Source organism: Cibotium barometz, chromosome 10 (assembly GCF_041138505.1).
Source record: "Cibotium barometz isolate CiBa-2024 chromosome 10, ASM4113850v1, whole genome shotgun sequence".
In the NCBI taxonomy this organism is placed as follows: domain Eukaryota; kingdom Viridiplantae; phylum Streptophyta; class Polypodiopsida; order Cyatheales; family Cibotiaceae; genus Cibotium; species Cibotium barometz.
In genome coordinates this window covers 36,205,417-36,230,405 of record NC_141055.1, presented here as the reverse complement: position 1 = coordinate 36,230,405, position 24,989 = coordinate 36,205,417, and the positions used below count along the sequence as shown (strand labels likewise).

Here is a 24,989-nt window from a genome sequence, read left to right as displayed (position 1 = left end):
CACTAGGAGCACAAAGGCAAGTGCAAATATAAGGAACTGTGACCATTGTTCACATTCGCAAAACTGAACAAAGTTAACGTGGGAAAGGGGGCTCTCATAATAAAATGCCACCACTCTACACTGCAATCCATGTTGTGCCTTCCTATAACCAAGGAAATGGTCACCAACAAAGTAGATTGGATGATAAACAACAACAAACTACAGAGACCAAAGAGTTGAGAAATCATTCAAACCTGATTGGTTAAAACGACAATGGCCAGAGGCTTCTGTGCAGGGTACTTCTGCTCACCAAGTAACTATTGTACTCTAAGAAGTGAACCTGCTTGGGTTATCACATCAAGTCGAAGTTGAGGTGAAATCAAAATAAGCCCCCAAGTGTCCACTCTAAGAAAGTGGTTGCTAAGCATCAGAGTGCCTCTGCCCTTCAGCTAGGCTTGAATAATAGACCCTGGCACTTAGTTAAAGTAAACCCACGAGCTAGTCTCCTGTTAGACATGTGCCCAGTAAGACAGTATCAAATTGTGCCAAAAAAAGGATATTAGATTGTTATGTGGGATGAAGACTAAACTGCATCCACAAAAAACACACTAGAGGATTATCACCTTATCTCTAATCAGACTTTTTACTTCTTTTTTGCTAATGCACTGAAAGTGCCCAGATGCCATATAGCTTCATCGATCCAATCACAAAGTCTTCGCACCAAAGAGAAACCCTAGTTGAAGCCGACACACTCATTGCTGAGGAAAAGCGAGATGAAAATAAAACAAGTTTGTACAAGGAACCAGCCATTCATTACACATACAGAATGGTGGCATGAGAGACGTAGATTATAGCTTCCAAAGGCCGAAACCGATCTATCGTATAACCTGAGCATCTCTAGCTTCTCCAAACGTCAACCATCTGGTTCCTCCGTCTTCTACTTCCTTGCAAACCCAATCCAGCTGTGCCTCTGCCTGTGAAAAAACCCCTGATAAAAGCATGGCTTTGACGATGCCTGCTACTACTGCTCTCGGATGAACGGGTGCAAGCCTCAAATGACCAGGAAAATAGCTGCCCAAAAAGAGCATTTCATTTCATATCCACTCACTCCTGCTGTGGCAAAAGGCATTCTTGGTATGTGAACTTTGATCTAAAGATTGGCTTCACATTGAAGAAAAACCATCCTAATGCCTTGGAAGGTGAGTAGCAGGCAATGGCCGCTGTCCATAAAATCCAACTCCAGGTGGTTGCAGAACTGGATAAATCCCAGCGTTTGAATTGTGAGGGTTCGCAGCCATTTGAGGGGTACCCATCATTGACTGGCCCTGCATGGGTGGTGGGGGAGGCATAAGTACTCCTGCGTATCCAAATGCTTGCATGCTTATATTTGCAGAAGTTCCCATGTGCTGAGGTTGCAGTGGAAGTGGGGGCGGAGGAGGATAATGCTGTTGAACCTGCTGAGACGAGGAAGCATGCAGATGCACAGAACCAGAATAGTGTTGCAAACTGGTGCTTTGTAGTGGAAGGGGAGGTACAGGCTGTTGGTGGACATAAGGTGAGCTACCTTCTGTAGTTCGGATATGATCCGTTTGTCCATCCATCCGTCGCCTCTTATCTGAAAATAAGGTGCCGGAGGGCCCCTCTAAAGGTGCACTGGCAGTCCTCATGTTGGATGCTTCTTCAGCCACCATCGACGACAACACAGATGTCAACACTTGTGCTGAGGATGACGAAGCCGCAAGCTTGGCTGCAACTTCGGCTGCAGCAGAGGTTGCTGCACTCGCAGGCTTCTTGGATTCATCTATCACAGAGGCCACACACTCTGTGGCAGGGAGAGGTGGCCATTGGTACTTATCCCCTGCAGAAAGGCTTGTGGAAGAACCTCTGTTACCATCCAATTCGCTTTCTCTAGGTGCAAACTGAACGATTTCCCCGGCGCCAGAGCTGCTGCTGGCCAAAAACTGCTGACGCAAAACACCGGAATGCTCGGCCTGAGCTTGTGCAGTCTGCATAACATGGACCAAGACACCAGTATAGCATGGAACTCAACCAGCAAGCTCATGAAAAAACAAAGAATTGTAAAGCAGCGAGTCCTGCATGCAAACACAAGGAATTGTAAAGACTTAACTTTGCTTTCAACAAAGCATGAGAAGAGACCCTTACCTGAAGTTGGGATCGAATCAGCTCGAGCTTGCTCTCCTGGAACGACACAGGCATAGCCCCCTTGCTATAAGAATGGAGTACAGGTTTCTAAAAAGAGGAGATTTCCATACTGAGGAAATAATGGTATTACCTGTTCTCTCAATGCTTCCTTCAAGTGAGAAACGAGAGCTGCTCTTGCTAATTCACTTATCTCTAACTGTTCAATACAGTGAGAGAGGATATTTTCCTGCTCCTGCAGCTCTTCTCCTAGAGTGGTTATGTCCTGCAACTCACCTGCCAGAACACACCCAGGTACCCTTGAACTATGAACAGACATCGCACTGAAATAAAGACAATGTATGTGTTGGGATTTGGAGTCTCGTGAATGTATGTCCTCTCATATGTGTGAGCCCATGTTTGTGTGTATGTGTGTGTGTGAACCCACTCTTAGAGTGGTTAGGATATTATACCTGTTTGACATAAGCAGTGATGTCATTCAGATGAGCCTCAAACGCTATAAAAGCATTGTACTTAGTGAAGCTTAATATCACATCAATCAATCTAATCATCATTGAGTAATGCAATACCCCGTCTCTTAAGTTTTCTCACATCTCTCTCTCTCTCTCTCTCTCTCTCTCTCTCTCTTAACGCACACACCATGGATAGCTTTCATCCCCCTTAGCTTACCTAACCCTAATACCATCAATCGGTATCAGAGCTCTTTTTAGGGTTTTCGCTGCCTTGCTAGCCCTGTGCATTGCTGTTCACCTGCGCACTGCTACAGCTGTCCGTCACCTGATGACTCCCGACTTGCAACACCCTTCTCACCTTCGTCCACCAGCTGCCGCCGTTCAGCACCACCCACCACCATTGCCTCTGCCAGTGCCACCCTGAGCTGTCTCCTGTGCAGCAGCCACTGCCGCAGCCACCTGCCGCACCACCAGCTGCCAAGGTTCTCTGGCCACTTCCACCCACTGTAGGCGTTGCATCATCAGCACCACAAGCTACCGCTGCTGTGCCGCCTGCACCTCTGCTAGTCGCCACCAGCCGCTTGTGCAGTACAGCTGCCCATCTGCGCTACCTTCCTCTGTGCCACCATCCACCAGCTGCCTGTAGAGTACAGCTGCCCATTTGTGCTGCCTTCTGCTGATTGTATACCTCCTCTGGCACCCTGTGATGCTGGCACCTCTGTTGGGAGTTATTTATTCATCTCATTAGTGTGCACTTTATTTTCCAGCCAACTTGTACTTTTTGTCTCTCCCCTGGCCTATATAAAGGGGGGGGGGGGGGGGGGGGGGGGGGGATTTCTCTTTATCTCGTATTGTACAGAGCTTGGCTGCTGGGTTGTGAGCACATGTGTGGGCAGGAGGAAGGAGAGCATGGTTGTGCCACATTGGTTGCATTGCCTCTCTCGCGGTTGTACTCGCGCATGTCTTAATGGAATCTGTTTCCCGTCTATGATCTTTGTGTTCTACTGCTGTGTGTGTTCGTTTGTGTTTTTCTTCTGCGCTCGTGCATTCTAATATGGTATCAACGTTCATGGTTGACGTGATCCTCGCTGCTCTTACTTCTTGCTGGTTGCTGCAGGCTCTTGAGGTGTGTCCTTGGGCATTTGGTGGCTGTCCCTGCTTGCGTTTTGGTGACGTCATCGCAGGAATTGCACTGCTGGGGGGGAAGACCTGCTCTTTCTCCTCTACATGGCTGCGTTTTGCCTTGTCAACCTCAAATGTGCCTTAGTTTACTGGTTGGGGGGTGGTAGTGCTCTGCTGCAGGCTGTGCACCTCATTGCAGTCCTGGGCGGCCTCTTTACTTGCGTTTTGCTGCAGATCAGCCTGCATGCGCGTTTTGCCCCTCCTCCACTTGGGCGGCCCTCCTTGTGCCTAGGCGGCTGTTCAACCCTCCTCTTGCTTGTGTTTTGGGGTAAGGGGGAGCCTTTTCTTTTGCCTTGGCCATTTGCTGCATTTGACATAGTGCAAGTTGTGTCTGCACGTTGCACATGTCTTGCACAGACTCACAGGGGTTGTTAACATGTCAGCTTACTGGTTACACACGTAGGAACCAAACGTTGTGTCGCACACCTTCCTGTGCTCTTGTGTTTGCTTGAGCGACAAAACTGTGTCGGTGTGGTAGAGGGGAAGAGGTACACATCACTCTTGTTCAACAAGTGTGTGTTGTTTGTGTTTGCATTTTGTGCTTACCTATTTTCTATTTGTCTCTTGCTCAGTTGTTTCGTGGCTTCAACCGTCCACCGTGTGCGTCTCGGCTCCAGCTCAGGTAACTTTGTACGTTTTGCTTTTCTCGTTGCACATCATCATTATGGCACCCCGTGCACTAGATCTGATGAGAAACTTAAGGGACCTAACTATGTGTTGGCATTATCATCTCTAGATTGGGCATATATGTGCATATTTCATGCTGTATCTGGCTAGATTTATGAGGCCATGCATTCATCTTATTTTAGATATTTTTTTGCTATTTTTGTCTATTTTTAAGACATTATTTTAGTATTTTTTGCATAGTCGGCCAGCCCACTGTTTTTATACTAGCCGACCAGCTCTTGTCCAACCTATATATAGGTGGCTTGGGTTTGCATCATTAGCACTTCATTATTCAGCCATTGCTGTTGGTTGTATGCACCTACGGGCAGCCCTCGTGCTCTACTTCAGCAGATAACAAGTTTTCTACTTCAGTTCTTTTGCACATGTGCTTCTTTGCAAGATCTATTTGCTGTTTTTCTATTTTACAGCGATTCTTTCATGGTATCTGAGCCCAATGTTGCAAAGGGACCTACGTTTTCTACATCTACTACTGTAGGCAAAGATCCACCGCATCTACATCTACAAAGGAGCTGCCTTTTCTGCTGTGGACCTGCATTTTCTGTTGTGGAGCTGCGTTTTCCACTGAGGAGCTGCATTTTCTGTTGAGGACCTGCGTTTTCCACAGAGGTGCTGCGTTTTCAGCCTGAGATCTACGTTTTCAGATCTCAGCCCCGTATTTTGGTGCTGCAACAGGGTTTTAACCCCAGGGGAGTCATTTCTTACCTCTCCTTTTGGTTTCCCACCCTCCCATCCCTTCTTCTCCTTCCTTTCTCTTGGCTGCACTCAGCTTTCGAGGAGTTTGCTGATTTCTGATCAGCTTTGTTGAAGAGGAGGATTTTTGCTGCGTTATCAGAGATATGGCTTCTGGCCATAGTCATTCTTCTCACTTGGGGATTCTATTTTCTTCTCCCCGCTCCAAGCCCCAAATTCACAGGCTTCTTCTTTCCCAGCTTCCTGTTTCTCTGCCTTCTTCCCAGATTCCTGTTTCTTTTCCTTCCATATTCCCCACCACCACCACTTCTCTTGTTTCTCCCCTCCCACAAACCCTCATCTCAACCGCTTCCCATGTGCCATCCTATTCACCCCCTCAGTGAGTGATTCCATGAAGCTGACTGCCACCAACTACCATACTTGGTCGTTTTATACGCAATTGCTTCTTGAAGGAGCGTGGCTTGGGTTTGCAATCATTAGCACTTCATTATTCAGCCATTGCTGTTGGTTGTATGGACCTACGAGCAGCCCTCGTGCTCTACTTCAGCAGATAACAAGTTTTCTACTTCAGTTTCTTTTGCACATGTGCTTCTTTGCAAGATCTATTTGCTGTTTTTCTGTTTTACAGCCATTCTTTCACTATGCTCATTGGAAGCTGTGCATGAGAGCTTGGTTTGTCCAGAAGGATCTTTGGTTTGTGACTACAGGTGAGAATCCCTGAAGCCGGTCAAGCCACGGGATACTTCGCACTGGACTTCAGTGCAGGAGGATGCTTATCTTGAGGCACTACTTGATTGGGAAGAGAAGGATAAGGCTTTTGCCGCTTTGGTGCATTCCGTCGCGAAGGAGATCTCACCGGCCATTCGGATGTGTGAGACGGCGTCACGGCTGTGGGGGGTATGGACGAAGTTGCACGAGCTTTATGAGAGGCAGTCCTCTATGAGGGCCGTCACATTTCAGGGTCAGCTCTACACTTTCCAGTTTACTCGGGGAGAATCCATGCAGGTGTTCCTCTTGAGAGTTAAATCCATCCATGATCAGCTACTTACCTTGTCTGCTGCTTTGTCTGCCAAGCAGTTGAGCGCTCTTGTGCTTACGAAGCCTCCTCTGGACTATGATATGGTGGCTAAGGCATTGAGGTGCCAGGTGTCATCAAGGGCTTTGGACTTTGATAACTTGACCTCTTTGCTCCTTGAGGAGGAGTCAGTATAGCAAGCTCAGGGCAAGCTATCGTCTATGACGATTAGTGGTGGTGCAGAGGGAGCATTGGTCTTAGCTCCTCCTCCTCCTCCGAAGAAAGTTTTGGTGTCTTCCCATTTTTCCTCACTCCATATTTTTCGTATTTTTCTGGAGCTGTGTATGGGCTGTCGGCCTCCCCCAGATGATTGGCCGACTGTATCTTGTGATGCCCGACTCCCGACCCTTTTTCAGTGCTGGCCGACCAGCAGCTAGGGGCTATATAAAATGGCCCCTTGTCCACACACTCCATCTTGTATTATTCCGGGATTTATTGGTGTATATAGCAGAGTTACACAAGCTTCTCTCTTTCTTTCATCTGTGTATTGCTCTCTACAGCAGATTCTCCCTTCTAGTAGCAGTGCATCAATCTCACGTTGCTCCCAGCCACAGAGGGGCTAGTGAGAGAGTGGTGTGGGCATGGTAATGCCCCACATTATATGGTGCAATGGACCTTGCGTTTTGCGTTCACCCACATCATCTGGCGTATATGAAAATCCCTGAAGCTTGGTATGGCCTTCAGGTCCATTGTGGGTGTTTTGACATCGAGCCGGTGTGGTTCATCATCTTGTTCACGCATGGGGGGACACGTCGGGCATAGTAACGCTCAAGAGAGGGATTCTATGGTGTCATGACAAGCTATCCATGGAGCTATGCGTGACCACGGCATGTGGTATCAACATCTTCATGTGCTCAGGGGAGTGCGAGTTTTGGCTTCTTGCTGCTTTACTACCCAGGCGTATATAGTATTCGCGATGCTAGAGTATCCATGGTGCATCTCGTGCTGATCCTGTGTTGATCACCTAGCGAGCTGAGAGAGGGTGTTGGAGTTATTTATTCATCACATTAGTGTGCTCTTTATTTTCCAGCTGAATTTTTGTCTCTCCCCTAGCCTATATAAAGGGGGAGCATGAGCTTTCTCTCTATCTCATATTGTACAGACCTTGGGCACTGGGCTATGAGCACATGTGGGCTGGAGGAAGGAGCGTGGTTGTGCCACATTGGTCGTATCGCCTCTCTCTTGGTTATACTCTCACATGTCTTAATGGAATCCGTTTCCCGTCTATGATCTTTGCAGTCTACTGCTCTGTGTGTGTTACATGCGGAAGCTTTGAGAATCTTCTTTCAGCCCTAAACACCTCTTAGAACATGCTGATGCAAAAAACTGTCATGTGCACAGTGTGTATCTACCGTGTGCTATACGCATGCAAGACTAGTTTCGAGGCTTGGGGAAGCTTGGAACTAGGCAGGCTGATTGACAAGCTGAGTTAGGGAAATACTAACGGGCGGGCACCCAAGTATGGACGGGCGGGCGGCCAAGTGTGGACGCCCGATGACCGGCCAAGAGCCTATAAAAGGGTGGCCAAGGTTAGTTATTGTGTTATAGAGAGTCTCGCGAGTTTGTGAGAGCTCTATGGTCTTGGAGCCTAGATCTAGTGCAGACGTGCACCTGCTTTGTGCAGCCGAGGCCGACAGCAATCTCGAGGCCCGCGAGGGCAGCTTCGTGGCGGTATGGGACGTCGCGAGGAGGAGATTGGTCGGTACGTCATCCTAGTTAGCTCAGCTCGTGGCTCGGTGAGGACAGCCAAGACTGTGGGCTTGCCCACGGCTGTCATGGTTGGGAGGTGAGTCAGGCCTGCACCCCCTTGCTTGTTTGTTTGTTTGTTTGTTTGCAGGATTCAAGTTTCGAACCAAGATCGATCACGAGGGGATCCGTGGGGATTTGACAGTGGTATCAGAGCATACCTCGTGAACGAGCAAGTCGGTAGGTAGAGAAGATGAGGTCGAAGAACGGTATGTGTTAAAAAGCTTGCTGTTTTTTCCGTGCATACTGCAGTTTTCAGATTTTGTATGTGTTTTTTCTTCATAAAAAACACCCATGTTGATGGGAGATGGTAGTGTAGTAAGGGTCGCTTGCTTTGCAAGGAAGAGGAGTCGTTTTTGTGCAATCGCATGAGAGAAAACAGAAAAAAAAGAGAAAAAGCACGTTTGCTTTTCTGCTTTGAACGAGAGAGAGAGAGTGAGAGAGAGAGCGTTTGTGCGCTACTAGCGTTGTCTATCGGGTCTGTGTTGGCGGTCCTGCAGGCGGGCGCATGGGCCTACGTGGCCAGGCAGCCAGGCCCATGTAGGCGCCTAGGCCAGGCGGGCAGGCGCCCAGGCCAGCCCAGGCCTACGCAGGCGCTCCAGCCAGGCAGCACAACCAGCCAGGCAGCGCCCAGGCCAGGCCTGCGCAGCCAATCCAGGCAGCGCCCAGGCGCACGTGGACGGGTGACCACACCTATGCAGAGCTGTCTCGCAGGCGATGGTTGATGAAAGCACGCTGGCGAGAAGCGCAGGGCCGGCAGGAAACCTAGTGGTTGACGTCAGCAGCTACCGACGGGTTATTCCTGGAGAAAAAAAAAAACAAGGAAAGCACGTTTTTAGCTTTCGTTTTTTTAGAGTTTAAAATTTTTAAAGTTTTAAAAGAACTCTCCAAGGTTTCAAAGGTTTCAAGATGTTTATTTTTTTTAAAGACAATAGAATATACATATATCCATATATATATATATATATATATATATATATATATTCATATATATATATATATATTTATTTATTTATATATATATTTATATTTATATATTTATTCAAGAAAAAAAACACAAAAGCTAAAGCAAAAGCTAAGCCTAGCTTTTGGAGATTTTTTGGCTTTTGGGAAACCTTTATAAACCCCTCACGTGGGCTTCTTGCCACACATCTCTCAAGTTCTCAAGTTTTCAAGCTCTCAAGCTCTCAAGTTCGCTCGCACTTTCATCGTGCAAAGATCGAATTTTCTCTGCACGTACCCTCTTCACGATGTCGACCGAAGAATCAGAGTTGGAGCCCCTCGTGGAACGCGAAGGCTTGCCGGCTACGGAAGGTACCGATGCCGATCTTTTTTGACGACTTTGTGTCAAAATCAGATTTCCAAGAGTTCAAAGTAGCTCTCGAAGCTTCTTCGACGGAACGTCAGGCACAAATCGCAGCCCAGATGCAAGCTTTGCAGAACTCCATCGCTCTATTGACCACTACCCTCTCTACTTTCTCGGGAATGGATACCTTGGCCTCTGCTTTAGGCCCCAATATTACTCCGGAACCGTTCGGGGGCGAGCAAAAGCAGCGAACCAAGGAGATCGTGGACACTTGGCTACATAAGTGGCAAGTTCACTTTCAGTTTCATCCATATGATGATGGAAAGAAGATCCAATTAGCAGCAGGTTTCCTGTCCGGCAAAGCTTTGCTTTGGTGGAAGGAACTGAACCCAAAGCCAGCGACTTGGGCACAATTTGAAGATATCTTCAAGAAAGAATTCCTCAAGAAAGAGGATGACTATGATGTTGTTGCCCGGTTTTCAGCTTTGACCATGACCTCGCAGCACCTCACTTATGAGGTCTACCTCCAGAAGTTTCGTGACTTGCAGATGAAAGCTACAAAGATGGATCCCACTACTCTTTTGGGGTTTTTCGTAGCTGGTTTACTAGACTCGTACCGATTACAAGTTAAAAATAACAAATGTAAAACTTTGGACGAGGCCATTCATTCAGCTCGTATCTATGATGATACGATGGTCTCTTCCAAGTCGAAACCCGTTACCGAGCACGGGAACAAGCATAAAAGAAAGTTCTCCGCACCTATGGCTAACACGACAGAAGGAAAGTCTTCGGACCAACCTTCAAAGAATTCAAGTTCGACACCAGCGAAGAAGAAACGACTCCTTAGGGCTTTGAAGCTCAAGAAGGAAGGACGTTGTTTTATCTGCGAAGAAAAAGGGGACATGCATAACGAGTGCCCGAAGCAAAAGGGTACCAAGTCAAACGCAGGACCCAAGCCAAAGACAGCTAACCAGTTGTCTTTGACAGGTACGTCAATTACTGTACTTTCTCGCCCTAGTACTTGTTCTGATTGTCTGTTCAATTCTAAGGTATTTGGCATGCATGATCTTCTCCGCGTTTAGACCCTGGTAGTTCGCATAATTTTATTAACTGCAAACTTGTGCAGAAATTGAGTCTTGATACGACACTCAGCGACCATACCTATGAGGTACGTCTACCTGCGGGCAGACAAGTTTGGGATCGCAAGGTGGAGATGCTTCCAATCTAGATTCAGGACTACAAAGATACTCTCGAATGCTATGTTATGCATCTGGAAAATGTAGACTTGTTATTAGGGATTGAGTGGTTTAAGACTCTCGACGTCCAGATAGATTGGTCTAGTCATATTTTTTCTTTTCAACATAGGGACACCAAGTATAGTATATTAGGTGATTGTATCCATCCCTCTCAGGAACCTCTTGTAAATACAATTGATTTTGGAAATATAATGGATTCTTCGTTGTATACCGCTTTCCATTGTATATTGATTCCACTTTCTTCTTTTCTCATCCCTTCCATGGATGTGAATGAATTAAGTGTGTTTGAAAGCAGAGAATTACAGAAGATACTTGATTCGTTTCAAGATGTATTTCCTAAGGAACTGCCATCGGGTTTACCACCTGAACGGACAGTAGATCATCGTATTGACTTGATCCCTGGTGCTCATCCTGTCAGTATTCCACCTTATAGGATGAGCCAAGCCAAGGAAGATAAGTTGGCTAAACAACTAGAAGATTATTTGAGGATGGGTCAGATCCGTCCAAGTAAATCACCTTGGGGTGCACCTGTGTTGCTCAGGAGAAAGAAGGACAATACTTGGAGAATGTGTATAGATTACAAGAGATTGAACAAGCTGACCATTAAGAACCGTTATCCTCTCCCTAGATCAGATGACCTGATTGACCGGTTAGCAGGAGCGAAATATTTCACGAAGATAGATTTACGTACTGGCTATCACCAGATACGTATTCATGAAAGGCATGTCGAAAGAACCGCCTTTCGGACTAGGTATGGCCATTACGAGTTTCTCGTATTACCTTTTGGGTTAACCAATGCTCCAGCCACTTTCCAGCAAATGATGAACGATCTTTTTCGTGAACATTTGGGAAAATTTGTGGTGGTGTTCCTGGATGATATTTTGATATATAGCCGTACTCTTGAGGATCATGTCAGACACCTCACGATTGTCTTATCTATTTTCAGACAGAATCGACTATATGCTAAGTTAAGTAAATGTGAGTTCTTTATGACCGACATCATTTACTTGGGACACAAGATCACTAGAGATGGATTGAGCATTGACTATGACCGAGTTCAGAAGGTTTTGGACTGGCCTATACCACGAACAGTGAAACAACTTCGTTCTTTTCTCGGTTTTGTTGTTTTTCTTCGGAAATCTGTACGGGAGTAGCAGGAAAGCTCGTTGGGCAGAGTTAATGCAAGATTTTGATTTTGAGATCCGTTATCGGAAAGGATCCATGAATAGTATTGCAGATGCGCTTAGTCGGATTAGAGAGGTGAATACTTTGTCGTTCACCGAGATTTCTACTGACTTATTTCAGTCATTGAGAGGGCTTTGCAGAACTGATAGTTATTTTGGTCCATTTTGGCAGAAGATCCAGGACGGGAGCTCATTGATTGACTAAGACTCGGTGACTGAGCAGTCTACCATTCAAGCTGCAGGAGGTCAGTGGATGATTCGGAATGGTTTGCTATTCCGTAATGACAAAATTTGTGTACCACAGATCCCGGACATTAGGTCAAGATTCTTAAGGAGTGTCACGACGCCCCTTCTGCTGGACACCCTGGGGTACACAGGACATTATCATTAGTGAAACACACTTTTTATTGGCCGAAGATGAAAGGGTATGTAGAAGATTATGTTCTCAAGTGTCAGATTTGTCAGGCAAATAAAGCTAAACGCTTTAGACAGGCTGGGTTGTTGCATCCTTTGCAAATCCCAGGTAATAAATGGGAAAGTATTTCCATGGATTTTATTACCGGATTGCCAAGAACACATCAAGGCCACGATTCTATTTGGGTTGTGGTAGATCGCTTGACAAAAATGGCTAGATTTTTACCGACCCGGAAGACTATTACAGCTACGCAATTAGCTCGGCAGTTTATCGAGCAATTGTTTAGACTGTACGGGTTACCGCAGGACATAGTCAGTGATAGGGACTCTTACAAGTGATTTTTGGAAACTTATTTTTGAGAAGTTGGAAACAACTTTGAATTTGAGTTCCTCAGATCATCCTCAATCTGATGGCCAGACTGAAAGAGTGAATCAGATTTTGGAGGATATGCTTCGAGCATATGTATCCAAAAGACAGAGTTCATGGGAGGATTATATTCCTATGTTAGAATTTGCATATAACAGTACTAAGCATACGAGTACAGAGTTTAGTCCTTTCATGCTTATGTATGGTTTTCAACCAAGATCACCTGTTACAGTAGGATTCTCAGGACTTCAGCATGATGCAGCACGTAATTTTTTGCAAGATATGCAAGAAATGTTACAAGTTGCGAAGAAATCTATTAGAAGTGCTCAAGACCGAGACAGGTTTTATTCTAATAGACATCGTTCACCTAGAGAGTTCTCTGAAGGAACGATGGTGTATTTGCGAGTTCCGAAAGATTCCGAGACTTTACGGACAGGTAGATCTCCGAAATTATCTCCTAGATACTGTGGACCATTTCGTGTTACACGACGGATTGGTTCAGTTGCATATGAATTGGATTTGCCTTCTCATGTGAAAGTTCATCCTGTATTTCATGTCAGTAGACTTAAGGAAGTACTGGGTGGAGCAGATCAGTTAGTTACTCCTCAAGAAATTATAGATGTCCAGGACATGACATTTGTTCCGTACGAACCTGAAAAGATTCTTGGATTTCGTGAACGAAGATTGCGTCATACGCTTATCACGGAATACAAGATCAAGTCAAGTGGAAGGATCGTGTTGAGGAGGACGCTACATGGGAGACATTGACTACTCTTCAGAGAGATTACCCTGGCTTTTTAGTGAGCTCTTAGAGGAAGGGGAGTATGTCATGTGCACAGTGTGTATCTACCGTGTGCTATACGCATGCAAGACTAGTTTCGAGGCTTGGGGAAGCTTGGAACTAGGCAGGCTGATTAACGAGCTGAGTTAGGGAAATACTAACGGGCGGGCATCCAAGTATGGACGGGCGGCCAAGTGTGGACGGGCGAGCGGCCAAGTGTGGACGCCCGATGACCGGCCAAGAGCCTATAAAAGGGTGGCCAAGATTAGTTATTGTATTATAGAGAGTCTCGCGAGTTTGTGAGAGCTCTATGGTCTTGGAGCCTGGATCTAGTGCAGACGTGCACCTGCTTTGTGCAGCCGAGGCCGACAGCAATCTCGAGGCCCGCGAGGGCAGCTTCGTGGCGGTATGGGACATCGCGAGGAGGAGATTGGTCGGTACGTCATCCTAGTTAGCTCGGCTCGTGGCTCGTTGGAGACAGCCAAGACTGTGGGCTTGCCCACAGTTGTCATGGTTGGGAGGTGAGTCAGGCCTGCACCCCCTTGCTTGTTTGTTTGTTTGTTTGTTTGCAGGATTCGAGTTTCGAACCAAGATCGATCACGAGGGGATCCGTGGGGATTTGACAAAAACGCACAAAGAAGAGAGAGAGAGAGAGATAGAAGGAAATTCAGTATCTTCATATGGTACATAGGTTCTTGCAGCCATGGGCTGCCTTCCATGAAAAGGTGGAAACACCTAAAACAGTTCTAAATCCTTGACCCACTCCATAAGGGAGTGAATGACTCTAACTATGAGCTTTAGCGCCCTTACATAGGCCCTTGAAGTGACTAGATGTCATGTGCACAGTGTGAATCTACCGTGTGCTACACGCACACAAGACTAGCTTCGAGGTTTGGGGAAGCTTGGAGCTAGGTAGGCAGATTGGCGAGCTGAGTTAGGGATAGACCAACGGGCGAGCACCCAAGTATGGACGTACCGATCAATCTCTACCTCACGACGTCCTATACCGCCACAAAGCTACCCTCGCGGGCCTCGAGACTGTTGCCGGCCTCGGCTGCATAAAGCAAGTGCACGTCTGCACTAGATCTAGGCTCCAGACCATAGAGCTCTCACAAATCACGCGAGACTCTATATGACTAATGACTAACCTTGGCCACCCTTTTATAGGCTCTTGGCCGGTCATCGGCGTCCACACTTGGGCGCCCGAAGACTAGCTTCGAGGTTTGGGGAAGCTTGGAGCTAGGCAGGCAGATTGGCGAGCTGAGTTAGGGATGGACTAACGGGCGGGCACCCAAGTGTGGATGCTCGATGACAGGCCAAGAGCCTATAAAAGGGTGGCCAAGGTTAGTCATTAGTCATATAGAGTCTCGCGTGATTTGTGAGAGCTCTATGGTCTGGAGCTTGAATCTAGTGCAGACGTGCACCTGCTTTATGCAGCCGAGGCCGGCAACACTCTCGAGGCTCGCGAGGGTAGTTTCGTGGCGGTATGGGACGTCGCAAGGTAGAGATTGGTCGGTACGTCCATCTAGTTAGCTCAGCTCGTAGCTCGGTGGGGACAACCAAGTCTGTGGGCTTACCCACGGCTGTCGTGGTTGGGAGGTGAGTCAGGCCCGCACCCCCTTCTTGTTTGTTTGGTTTGTTTGCAGGTTTCGAGTTGGTTACCAAGAGCGTTCTACGAGGAGGTCCTATGGGGATTTGACAGGTACGTCAGTTACTGTACTCTCTCGCTCTAGTACATAGTTTAGTATCTTAGGTGATTATATACATATCTCTCAGGGACCTCTTGTAAATACAGTTGATTTTGGAAATATAATGGATTCTTCTTTGTATACCGCTTTCCATTGTGTATTAATTCCACTTTCTTCATTTCTCATACAATCTATGGATGTCAATGAATTAAGTGTATTTGAAAGCAAAGAATTACAGAAGATACTTGATTCGTTTCAAGATGTATTTCCTAAGGAGCTGCCATCGGGCTTACCTCCTGAAAGGGGAGTAGATCATCGTATTGACTTGATCCATGGTGCTCATCTTGTTAGTATTCCACCTTACAGGATGAACCAAGCTGAGGAAGATGAGTTGTCTAAACAACTCGAAGATTATCTAAGGATGGGCCAGATCCGTCCAAGTAAATCACCTTGGGATGCACCTGTGTTGCTTAGAAGAAAGAACAACACCTGGAGAATGTGTATAGATTACAAGAGATTGAACAAGCTGACAATTAAGAACCGTTATCCTCTCCCTAGATCAGATGACCTGATTGACCGGTTAGCAGGAGCAAAATATAACACGAAGATAGATTTACGTACTAGCTATCACCAGATATGTATTCATGAAAGGCATGTCGAAAGAACCGCCTTTTGGACTAGGTATGGCCATTACGAGTTTCTCGTATTACCTTTTAGATTAACCAATGCTCCAGTCACTTTCCAGCAAATGATGAACGATCTTTTTCGTGAACATTTGGGGAAATTTGTGGTGGTGTTCCTGGATGATATTTTGATATATAGTCGTACTCTTGAGGATCATGTTAGACACCTCACGATTGTCTTATCTATTTTAAAACAGAATCGACTATATGCTAAGTTAAGTAAATGTGAGTTTTTTATTACAGACATCATTTACTTGGGACACAAGATCACTAGAGATGGATTGAGCATTGACTATGACCAAGTTCAGAAGGTTCTGGACTGGCCTATACTACGAATAGTGAAACAACTTCGTTCTTTTCTCGGTCTTGTTGTTTTTCTTCGGAAATCTGTGCGGGAGTACTCTCAGCTCACACTACCGATGACCGACCTGTTGAAAGGTTGTGGATGTAAGTTAAATTAGCCTATCACTTGGAATAATGATTTGGATATGGCCTTCAGACTTTTGAAAGATAAAGTCAAGGAAGCACCTATCTTAGCATTACCCGATCCTAGTCGGCCTTATGTTCTTGAAACTGATGCCAACGACTATGCCATCGGGGCTGCTCTATTTCAAGATGATAGACCTATTGCTTTTGAAAATAAAAAGCTAGACGGCACTCAATCTCGTTGGCCAACCCTTGAGAAGGAGCTTTATGCTGTGATTCATGCTCTCAAGGTTTGGAGACATTATTTATATGGCTCCAAGTTTGTGGTATTGACTGATCATCAGTCAATCAAGTATGTGTGTGATGCGGATGATTTGAGAGGAAGGAAAGCTCGTTGGGCTGAGTTAATGCAAGATTTGATTTTGAGATTCGCTATCAAAAAGGGTCCATGAATAGTGTTGCAGATGCGCTTAGTCGAATTAGAGAGGTGAATACTTTGTCGTTCACCGAGATTTCTACTGACTTATTTCAGTCATTGAGAGGGCTTTGCAGGACTGATAGTTATTTTGGTCCATTTTGGCAGAAGATCCAGGACGGGAGCTCATTGATTGACCAAGACTAAATGACTGAGCAGTCTACCATTCAGGCTGCAGGAGGCCAATGGATGATTCGGAATGGTTTACTATTCCGTAATGACAAAATTTGTGTACCACAGATCCCGGACATTAGGTCCAAGATTCTTAAGGAGTGTCACGACGCCCCTTCTGCTGGATACCCTGGTGTAAACAAGACACTATTGTTAGTGAAACACACTTTTTATTGGCCAAAAATGAAAGGGTATGTAGAAGATTATGTTCTCAAGTGTCAAATTTGTCAAGCAAATAAAGCTCAACGCTTTAGACAGGCTGGGTTGTTGCATCCTTTGCAAATCCCAGGTAATAAATGGGAAAGTATTTCCATGGATTTTATTACCGGATTGCTAAGAACACATCAAGGCCACGATTCTATTTGGGTTGTGGTAGATCGCTTGACAAAAATGGTTAGATTTTTACCGACCCGAAAGACCATTACAGCTATGCAATTAGCACGACAATTTATTGAGCAATTGTTTAAACTGTACAGGTTACCACAGGACATAGTCAGTGATAGGGACTCTAAGTTTACGAGTGATTTTTGAAAACTTATTTTTGAGAAGTTGGAAACAACTTTGAATTTGAGTTCCTCAGATCATCCTCAATCTGATGGCCAGACTGAAAGAGTAAATCATATTTTGGAGGATATGCTTCGAGCATATGTATCCAAAAGACAGAATTCATGGGAGGATTATCCTCCTATGTTAGAATTTGCATATAACAGTACTAAGCATACGAGTACAGGTTTTAGTCCTTTCATGCTTATGTATGGGTTTCAACCTAGATCACCGGTTACAGTGGTATTCTCAGGACTTCAGCATGATGCAGCACATAATTTTTTGCAAGATATGCAAGAAATGTTACAAGTTGCGAAGGAATCTATTAGAAGTGCTCAAGACCGAGACAGATTTTATTCTAATAGACATCGTTCACCCAGAGAGTTCTCTGAAGGAACGATGGTGTATTTGCGAGTTCCGAAAGATTCCGAGACTTTACGGACAGGTTGATCTCCGAAATTATCCCCTAGATACTGTGGACCATTTCGTATTACACAACGGATTGGTTCAATTGCATATGAATTGGATTTGCCTTCTCATGTGAAAGTTCATCCTATATTTCATGTCAGTAGACTTAAGGAAGTACTGGATGGAACAGACCAGTTAGTTACTCCTCAAGAAATCATAGATATCGAAGACATGACATTTGTTCCACACGAACCTGAAAAGATTCTTGGATTTCGTGAAAGAAGATTACGTAATACGCTTATCACGGAATACAAGATCAAGTGGAAGGATCGTGTTGAGAAGAACGCTACATGGGAGACATTGACTACTCTTCAGAGAGATTACCCTGGCTTTTTAGTGAGCTCAGGAGTGAGCTCTTAGAGGAAGGGGAGTATGTCATGTGCACAGTGTGCATCTACCGTGTGCTACACACACACAAGACTAACTTTGAGGTTTGGGGAAGCTTGGAGCTAGGCAGGCAGATTGGCGAGCTGAGTTAGGGATAGACGAACAAGCGGGCACCCAAGTATGGACGGGCGAGCGCCCAAGTGTGGACGCCTGATGACCGGCCAAGAGCTTATAAAAGGGTGGCCAAGGTTAGTCATTAGTCATATAGAGTCTCGCGTGATTTGTGAGAGCTCTATGGTCTGGAGCCTGGATCTAGTGCAGACGTGCACCTGCTTTATGCAGCCGAGGCCGGCAGCAGTCTTGAGGTCCGCGAAGGTAGCTTCGTGGCGGTATGGGATGTCGCGAGGTAGAGATTGGTTGCTACGTCCATCTAGTTAGCTCAGCTCGTGGCTCGGTGGGGACAACCAAGTCTGTGGGCTTGCCCACGGCTGTCGTGGTTGGGGGGTGAGTCAGGCCTGCACCCCCTTCTTGTTTGTTTGGTTTGTTTGCAGGTTTCGAGTCGGTTACCAAGAGAGTTCTACGAGGAGGTCCTATGGGGATTTGACACTAGAGAGCTGGCCGACTGCTATTCGGCCAGCCGACTGGACATCATCATAATAAATGCAGCTCCCGACCTGTTCTCCATGCAGCCAACAGCCCATTTTGCAGCCAGCAGCAGCTTTCTGCACCTCTACGCAGATGACGGGTCATCCTTGTCCTTCTCCTAGTCCAACACTTGCCAAATCTGCACTTCATGCTCCAAAATCCCTGGTTCTAATCTCTTTTTCTGGCTGCCCCTTCAGGACTAGCTTCAGGACATGTCCATGGGCAAAACCTTTGCACATGATAGTGTGTTCGTTTGTGTTTTGTTTCCGTGCTTGTGCATTCTAACAGCCTCCCCACTCCTACCATGTTGCATCGCCTACTTCAGCCTTCAGCAGCCCAATAGGATGACCTGCAGCTGCAGCTGAAAGACAACATAAGGCATCATCGTGCTCATTATCATCTCCGAAACTCGGGGAGAAGATCTATGGAGACCGACAAGTACAACACTACACTACAAAAATTCAATAGCTCCAACTTTCCTACCTGGCAGACAAAGAACGTGGAACGTGGAGCACCAACACGCAGAAGACGGCCATCAATCGACCGGGTCCCCCCCCACCCAAACATCCCATGAGACCACCAATAAAGGTGGGGGATGAGGGGAGACCAGGGGGCATTGTGGCCTATATAGAGGGGTTAAGTTGGCCCCAACCCACTATGAGGGATAATAGATTGCACATGGCAACGTGAGAAGTGGAGAGCAAGAATCCATTCCAACACCCCCTGGGATGTGAAGCCCGAAGCCGAGGAGCACGAGCCGACGAGGCTCTGATACCATGAAAGAACGTGGAACACAAAGCACCAAGCGAAATAGAGGCGCAGCACGCGGAAGACAGCCATCAATCAGCCTGATCCCCCCCACCCAAACATCCCATGAGACCACCAATAAAGGTGAGGGATGAGGGGAGACCAAGGGGCATTTTTCCCTATATAGACGAGTTAAGTTGACCCCAATCCACTATGTGGGATAATAGAATGCCACATGGCGACGTGAGAAGCGGAGGGCAAGAATCCATTCCAACATCTTATGATGAGGGATGGAGTGTGGAATGTGGTCACAGGCACCGACATGGAGCCTACAAAAAATCAAGGTTCCGATAAGGTTTGAGCCTGGCAGTTGAGAATCCATTTGGTAACAAAATTAATAACTCTTAAGCTGTTTCTCAAGAAAAAATATTTCAATGAATGAAAGTACTACCCTGGGAGAACACTTGAGCCATTGAGGCTCAATCCTTCAACAACTTGCCAATCTGAAGGAAAACGTGATGAAGATGATAGGAAAACAATGCTTCTATCCAGCATAGAAGGGGTTTCAAAATACTCCGAAACCCTGACTATAGTGAGGGTGGCTCGAGAAATATCCTAAGATGAAATGATAGTCGTCCTTGTAGATGAATACCGCCGCCTCACAGAACAAGAAAAAGCTGCATTCCAGCCAAAGAATGCCATGTTCACAGGGAGAGGCAAAGGGAAAACATCCAAGGTGCAACTTCTGTAAGAGGCTCGGACACACAGAGGACCGATGCTTCAAAAGGATGGCCAAAGAACAAGAACAAACACATGCCAATCTTGTCCAAGAAGAAGAAGATGAAGACATACCAGAAGCTTCCACAACAACAAAAGACAAAGCATTCACAGCTGTCAGCAATGGATAATCTTTCTCTCAAGAAAGAAGATAATGATTAGGCCTTTTGAGTTGTTCTGTGTGTGAGTCATGGGTTCTCTACCCGAGAAGTCCCCCAAAAACTAAATTAAATAATCTCTGTGTGTTTTCCATTTTGTAATGCATTAATGTTATAAAAGGCCTTGTTTCCGTGTCATACCTTGCTTAGAGCTAGGGGGTTAAGACTAATGTAGGCACAATCATGTGGGGTCAAGATCTTATATCAAGCTCAACATGAGAGTCAATCACATCAACAATCAATCTAATCATCATCGAGTCATGCAATACCCTGTCTCTTGAGTTTTCGCACATTTCTCTCTCTCTCTCTCAACACACTCCATGGATAGCTTTCATCCCCCTTAGCTTACCTCCACCTGTGTAAGCCCTGACCCTAATACCATCAGTATGTATGTTTATGAATATATATGTTGTACATATGTACGTACATACATATGTACGTACATACATATGTATGTATGTACTACGTGTGTGCGCAAGCTTGTGTGTAGATAAAAAACAAAAAAAAAAAGAAAACACTCACGAGAACTTTGAAGAGCATTCGCTTCCTTTTCCAAGCCTTCAATGCGGATGACCGCAGCATTGCATCTACCCAAAGTCGCATCCTCATCAGATGCAACATCATGCACAGATCGATACGCCGAAGTCAATTTTTCCTGAATGCCACCAGCTGGAACTTTCTGTAGCCCAACCCCCCCCCCCCCAAAAAAGAAAAAAGAAAAAAAAAACCAGCAATAATAAAATCAATAAGAAGCATTCATTGAATACCCCAAAATATATACATACATATCCGCATGCATGCAAACATATATACATACATAGCATGCATGCATTCACGCATGCATACATACATGCATGCGTTTGCATAAATACATTCATAAGAAAAAAAAAAGTAGAGAAATCCTAAATGTTTTCAAAGCGAATTGCTCCCACGCGTGTGCTTGGCATTGATGTTACCCTTACGATTTTGATGGTGTGGTTTGATTTGACACGCTGCTCTGATAAATCTGCCGGAGGGTCTTTCCCAAGTAGTTCCTCTCTCAAAGTTCGGGCTCTTGATCCAAAAACCTTCCTTTGATCCCATATATCTACCTGTCCAAACAGACATCAAATAATAAGGCTGTGACCTCAAGCATGTGTATGAAGATAAACCTTTTCGGGTAACTTACCAACCGTAACACAACATTGTGTGCTTGGTCGCCGCCTTTCTCGATCACATCCTTTAAGGCTCCGGGTAGTATTTTCCAGAATTCTGTAACAAACTCTCCACCACGACGCCTGCTATTTTGTAGAATGTCATTGGCAAGGTACAAAAAGGGTATGCGTTGCTCCTTTGGTAGCTCTCGAAGCTGCTTGTCCCAAGTCTCCACAACCAGTTGTGCTTTCTTGCGGTGGAAAATGCACCAATGAGACAGCGCTGGATGGAATAAGGAGGAAAAGTTGTCACAGAAATATACACATACATACATACATACAGAAGTGCCAAAATCCATTTTGGCAGCACGATAAGTCAACTGGAGATATGCCATGACAAATCGAAATTGACAATCCAAACATCATACACACACACAAACACATATATAATTTGGGTTTAAGTTCAGAAGCCAAGTGGAGATAATGCCATGACAGATAGAAAGTGTCAAACATCAAGCATACCTACCTACAGACGTACAACATACATGCATACAAAAGTCCATGGGCCATTTGGGTTGTAATTCAGAATGACAAGCCAACCAGGGATATGTACTGATCAGAATCAAACGATGTATGATGCATTCATCGCTTGCTTTCACCAAGATGTCAAACATTATAATTTGAACATAACAGCCAGAAATTAACTAGAAGCAAAATCTGACACTTAGCATCATGAGATAATGAGAACCAAGAAAACATAAAACTTGATTTTGGAGAGTATAAAAGAGTACTTTCTATACTCTGTTGTGAATTGTTCAACTTTTTCAGCTTTTCAGCTAGAATCTGGTCATTGAATGCACTATTCATCCCTTCCAGCATAGGCTTAACCTCGGAAAAAAAAATCCAATTACAACACCACTACCTGCATAAATGAATTTAAGCATTAGAAAACATTAAAAGATAATAACATGGATATATAGACGTACACACATACATAAATACATCCATATGGCCTATTGGATATGAAGCAAAATACATACATCTTTTGAAAATAGAAACATACATAAATCATGATTGCATACTTGCATACAGACATATGTATTATACATATGGCCTTACGGATGTAAGCTGAAATACACACATACATCCTTTGAGCAGAGACACACATTGCACCTTATGGATGTAAGATGAATGCATAAATACATCACATAGATTGTTTTCGTGATGTAAAACTTGATTTGGAGAGTATGAAAGAGTACTTTTTACACTCTGTTGTTGCGAATTGTTCAGCTTTTTAGCTAAAATCTGGTCATTGAATGCACTGTTCATGCCTTCCAGCTAAGGCTTATCCAAGAATCAAACTACAACATCACTACCTGCATAGATGAATTGAAGCATTAAAAAACACTAAAATAGAGTAACATGCTTATACAGACAAACAGACATACATAAATACATCCATATGGCCTTCTGGATATGAAGTAAAATACACACACACACATCTTTTAACGATAGAAACATACATAGATCAAGATTGCATACTAGCATACAGACATAAGTATTATACATATGGCCTTATGATGTAAGCTAAAATACACACATACATCCTTTGAGCATAGAAGCGTACATAGACATATTACACCTACATACACACATGATTACATACATATGGCCTTATGAATGCATAAATACATCACATAGATTGTTTTTGGATGCATATACATACATACAGCCGTTGTATACAATGTATATGGATGGATATGCATACATATAGCCTTCTACATGAATACATTCCTTGCGTAGGTGCATAAATATGGCCGTCTACATACTCATACAAACATACAGCCTTCTCATACATGGCCAAACATATAGACTCTATATACAGATAAAAACCCTTTATACATGCATGCCAATTTGAAAGACTGTGCATACACCTGACCTGCTCTGCAACAGAAATGATTAAAACAACCCCCCCCCCCCCAAAAAAAAAAAAAAAAAGAACTGCGTGTACCCACTTCTGATTTTGATAAGTGATGGGTTGAATCGTCCAAATCCGTTAATCACAATTAACATAACCCTTGTTGTAAATGCAGAAAAACATGGGTCGGACAGGCAGACAGAAACTCACCCGGAAATTTCGGGCTTTAATCCTCTTTCTCAGAGGAAGATGAATATGATTGGAAATAATTTGCAAGGTTTTGATCCTTCTTCCACTTTATTTTTCATTATATCATTATCGTTAATCTTTTCTCCCATCATAGCTTGGACAAATTAGGCCCATTTGGTGCCCATTTACACACCATCACACACGTATCATCACCCACACACACACACACTTATCAAAACGCGCACACGCACACGCACACACACATGCACACACAACACACGTATCATCACACGCATGCACACACACCCCAACTCTTAAGCTATATTTCTTATATCGCCTTAGCATGAGCCATGGTGGGGATTTGTCGAAGAGTTGATGCAACTTCCATAGCTTGCTGCTCAATTACTCTAGAAGCACTCCAGTAGCTTCCTCTTTCATGTACACAATTCTCTTGTTGGGAAGGTGGATATATACCATCAGCTCAACAAGCATGCCATCCGTCGTGTAGTCCCCAGGCATCAAACTCGGGTCCCCATCGTGGAACCCAACCGTTCTACCAGTTGAACTACACACCTGTCGACATTCACATACACAATTCTAACCAATCTATAAGTATGTATGTGGAAAATGAATCAAGCAAGCAAGAACACGAATCCCTACAAATTTATCCCAAGATCTTGAGTCCATAGTTTGCCTTTTCAAGTGATGCTTTATACAACTGAGGAGTCTGTGTGTCGAGATATGAAACCTAACAACAGTGTTCTAGTCTCGACCATGTAACCATCATTTGTGCTTCTTTGATTTATTGCGCGAAGTATAAGGTCTACCTTTGACTCATGTTATGACTCCTTCGCAAGTCATACATGTTATCTAGCCTGGTGATAATTTTCACTGACACATAGTTCGGTAGAAACCTTTAAGTCTCAATACCCCAGGTGATCCAACCATACTTGATTTCTTATCTATTAATCCTTGAGTCAATTACCCAAGGCAATGTTTAGACTTAAAAGTTTTACACTCAAGTCGGTATTTGTATACCTAACAACAGTGTTCTAGTCTCGACCATGTAACCATCATTTGTGCTTCTTTGATTTATTGCGCGAAGTATAAGGTCTACCTTTGACTCATGTTATGACTCCTTCGCAAGTCATACATGTTATCTAGCCTGGTGATAATTTTCACTGACACATAGTTCGGTAGAAACCTTTAAGTCTCAATACCCCAGGTGATCCAACCATACTTGATTTCTTATCTATTAATCCTTGAGTCAATTACCCAAGGCAATGTTTAGACTTAAAAGTTTTACGCTCAAGTCGGTATTTGTATACCCTCAAGGTAATACAGTTGTGCACAATTCTCTTA

General features: G+C 44.7%; 1 protein-coding gene across 3 annotated transcripts; it reads right to left on the bottom strand.

Annotated features, from left to right (window-relative positions):
• Positions 1 to 519: 519 nt before the first annotated feature.
• Positions 520 to 23,797, bottom strand: LOC147634847 (uncharacterized). Of its 3 annotated transcripts, none has more exons than XM_086804033.1 (9): positions 23,649 to 23,797; positions 22,780 to 22,896; positions 22,312 to 22,442; positions 21,556 to 21,803; positions 21,344 to 21,478; positions 20,910 to 21,066; positions 2,273 to 2,415; positions 2,143 to 2,178; positions 520 to 1,985 (listed from the first exon to the last, which is right to left on the bottom strand). In XM_086804033.1, exons 3-9 carry the CDS (start codon positions 22,397 to 22,399, stop codon positions 1,164 to 1,166), a joined length of 1,629 nt encoding a protein of 542 aa, XP_086660159.1. In that variant the 5' UTR covers positions 22,400 to 22,442; positions 22,780 to 22,896; positions 23,649 to 23,797; the 3' UTR covers positions 520 to 1,163. The 3 variants fall into 3 exon arrangements, with proteins under 3 accessions (XP_086660159.1, XP_086660161.1, XP_086660160.1); XM_086804035.1 differs by having other exon boundaries at positions 21,350 to 21,478; XM_086804034.1 differs by lacking the exon at positions 23,649 to 23,797 and adding an exon at positions 23,536 to 23,648.
• Between the last annotated feature and the right edge of the window lie 1,192 nt (positions 23,798 to 24,989).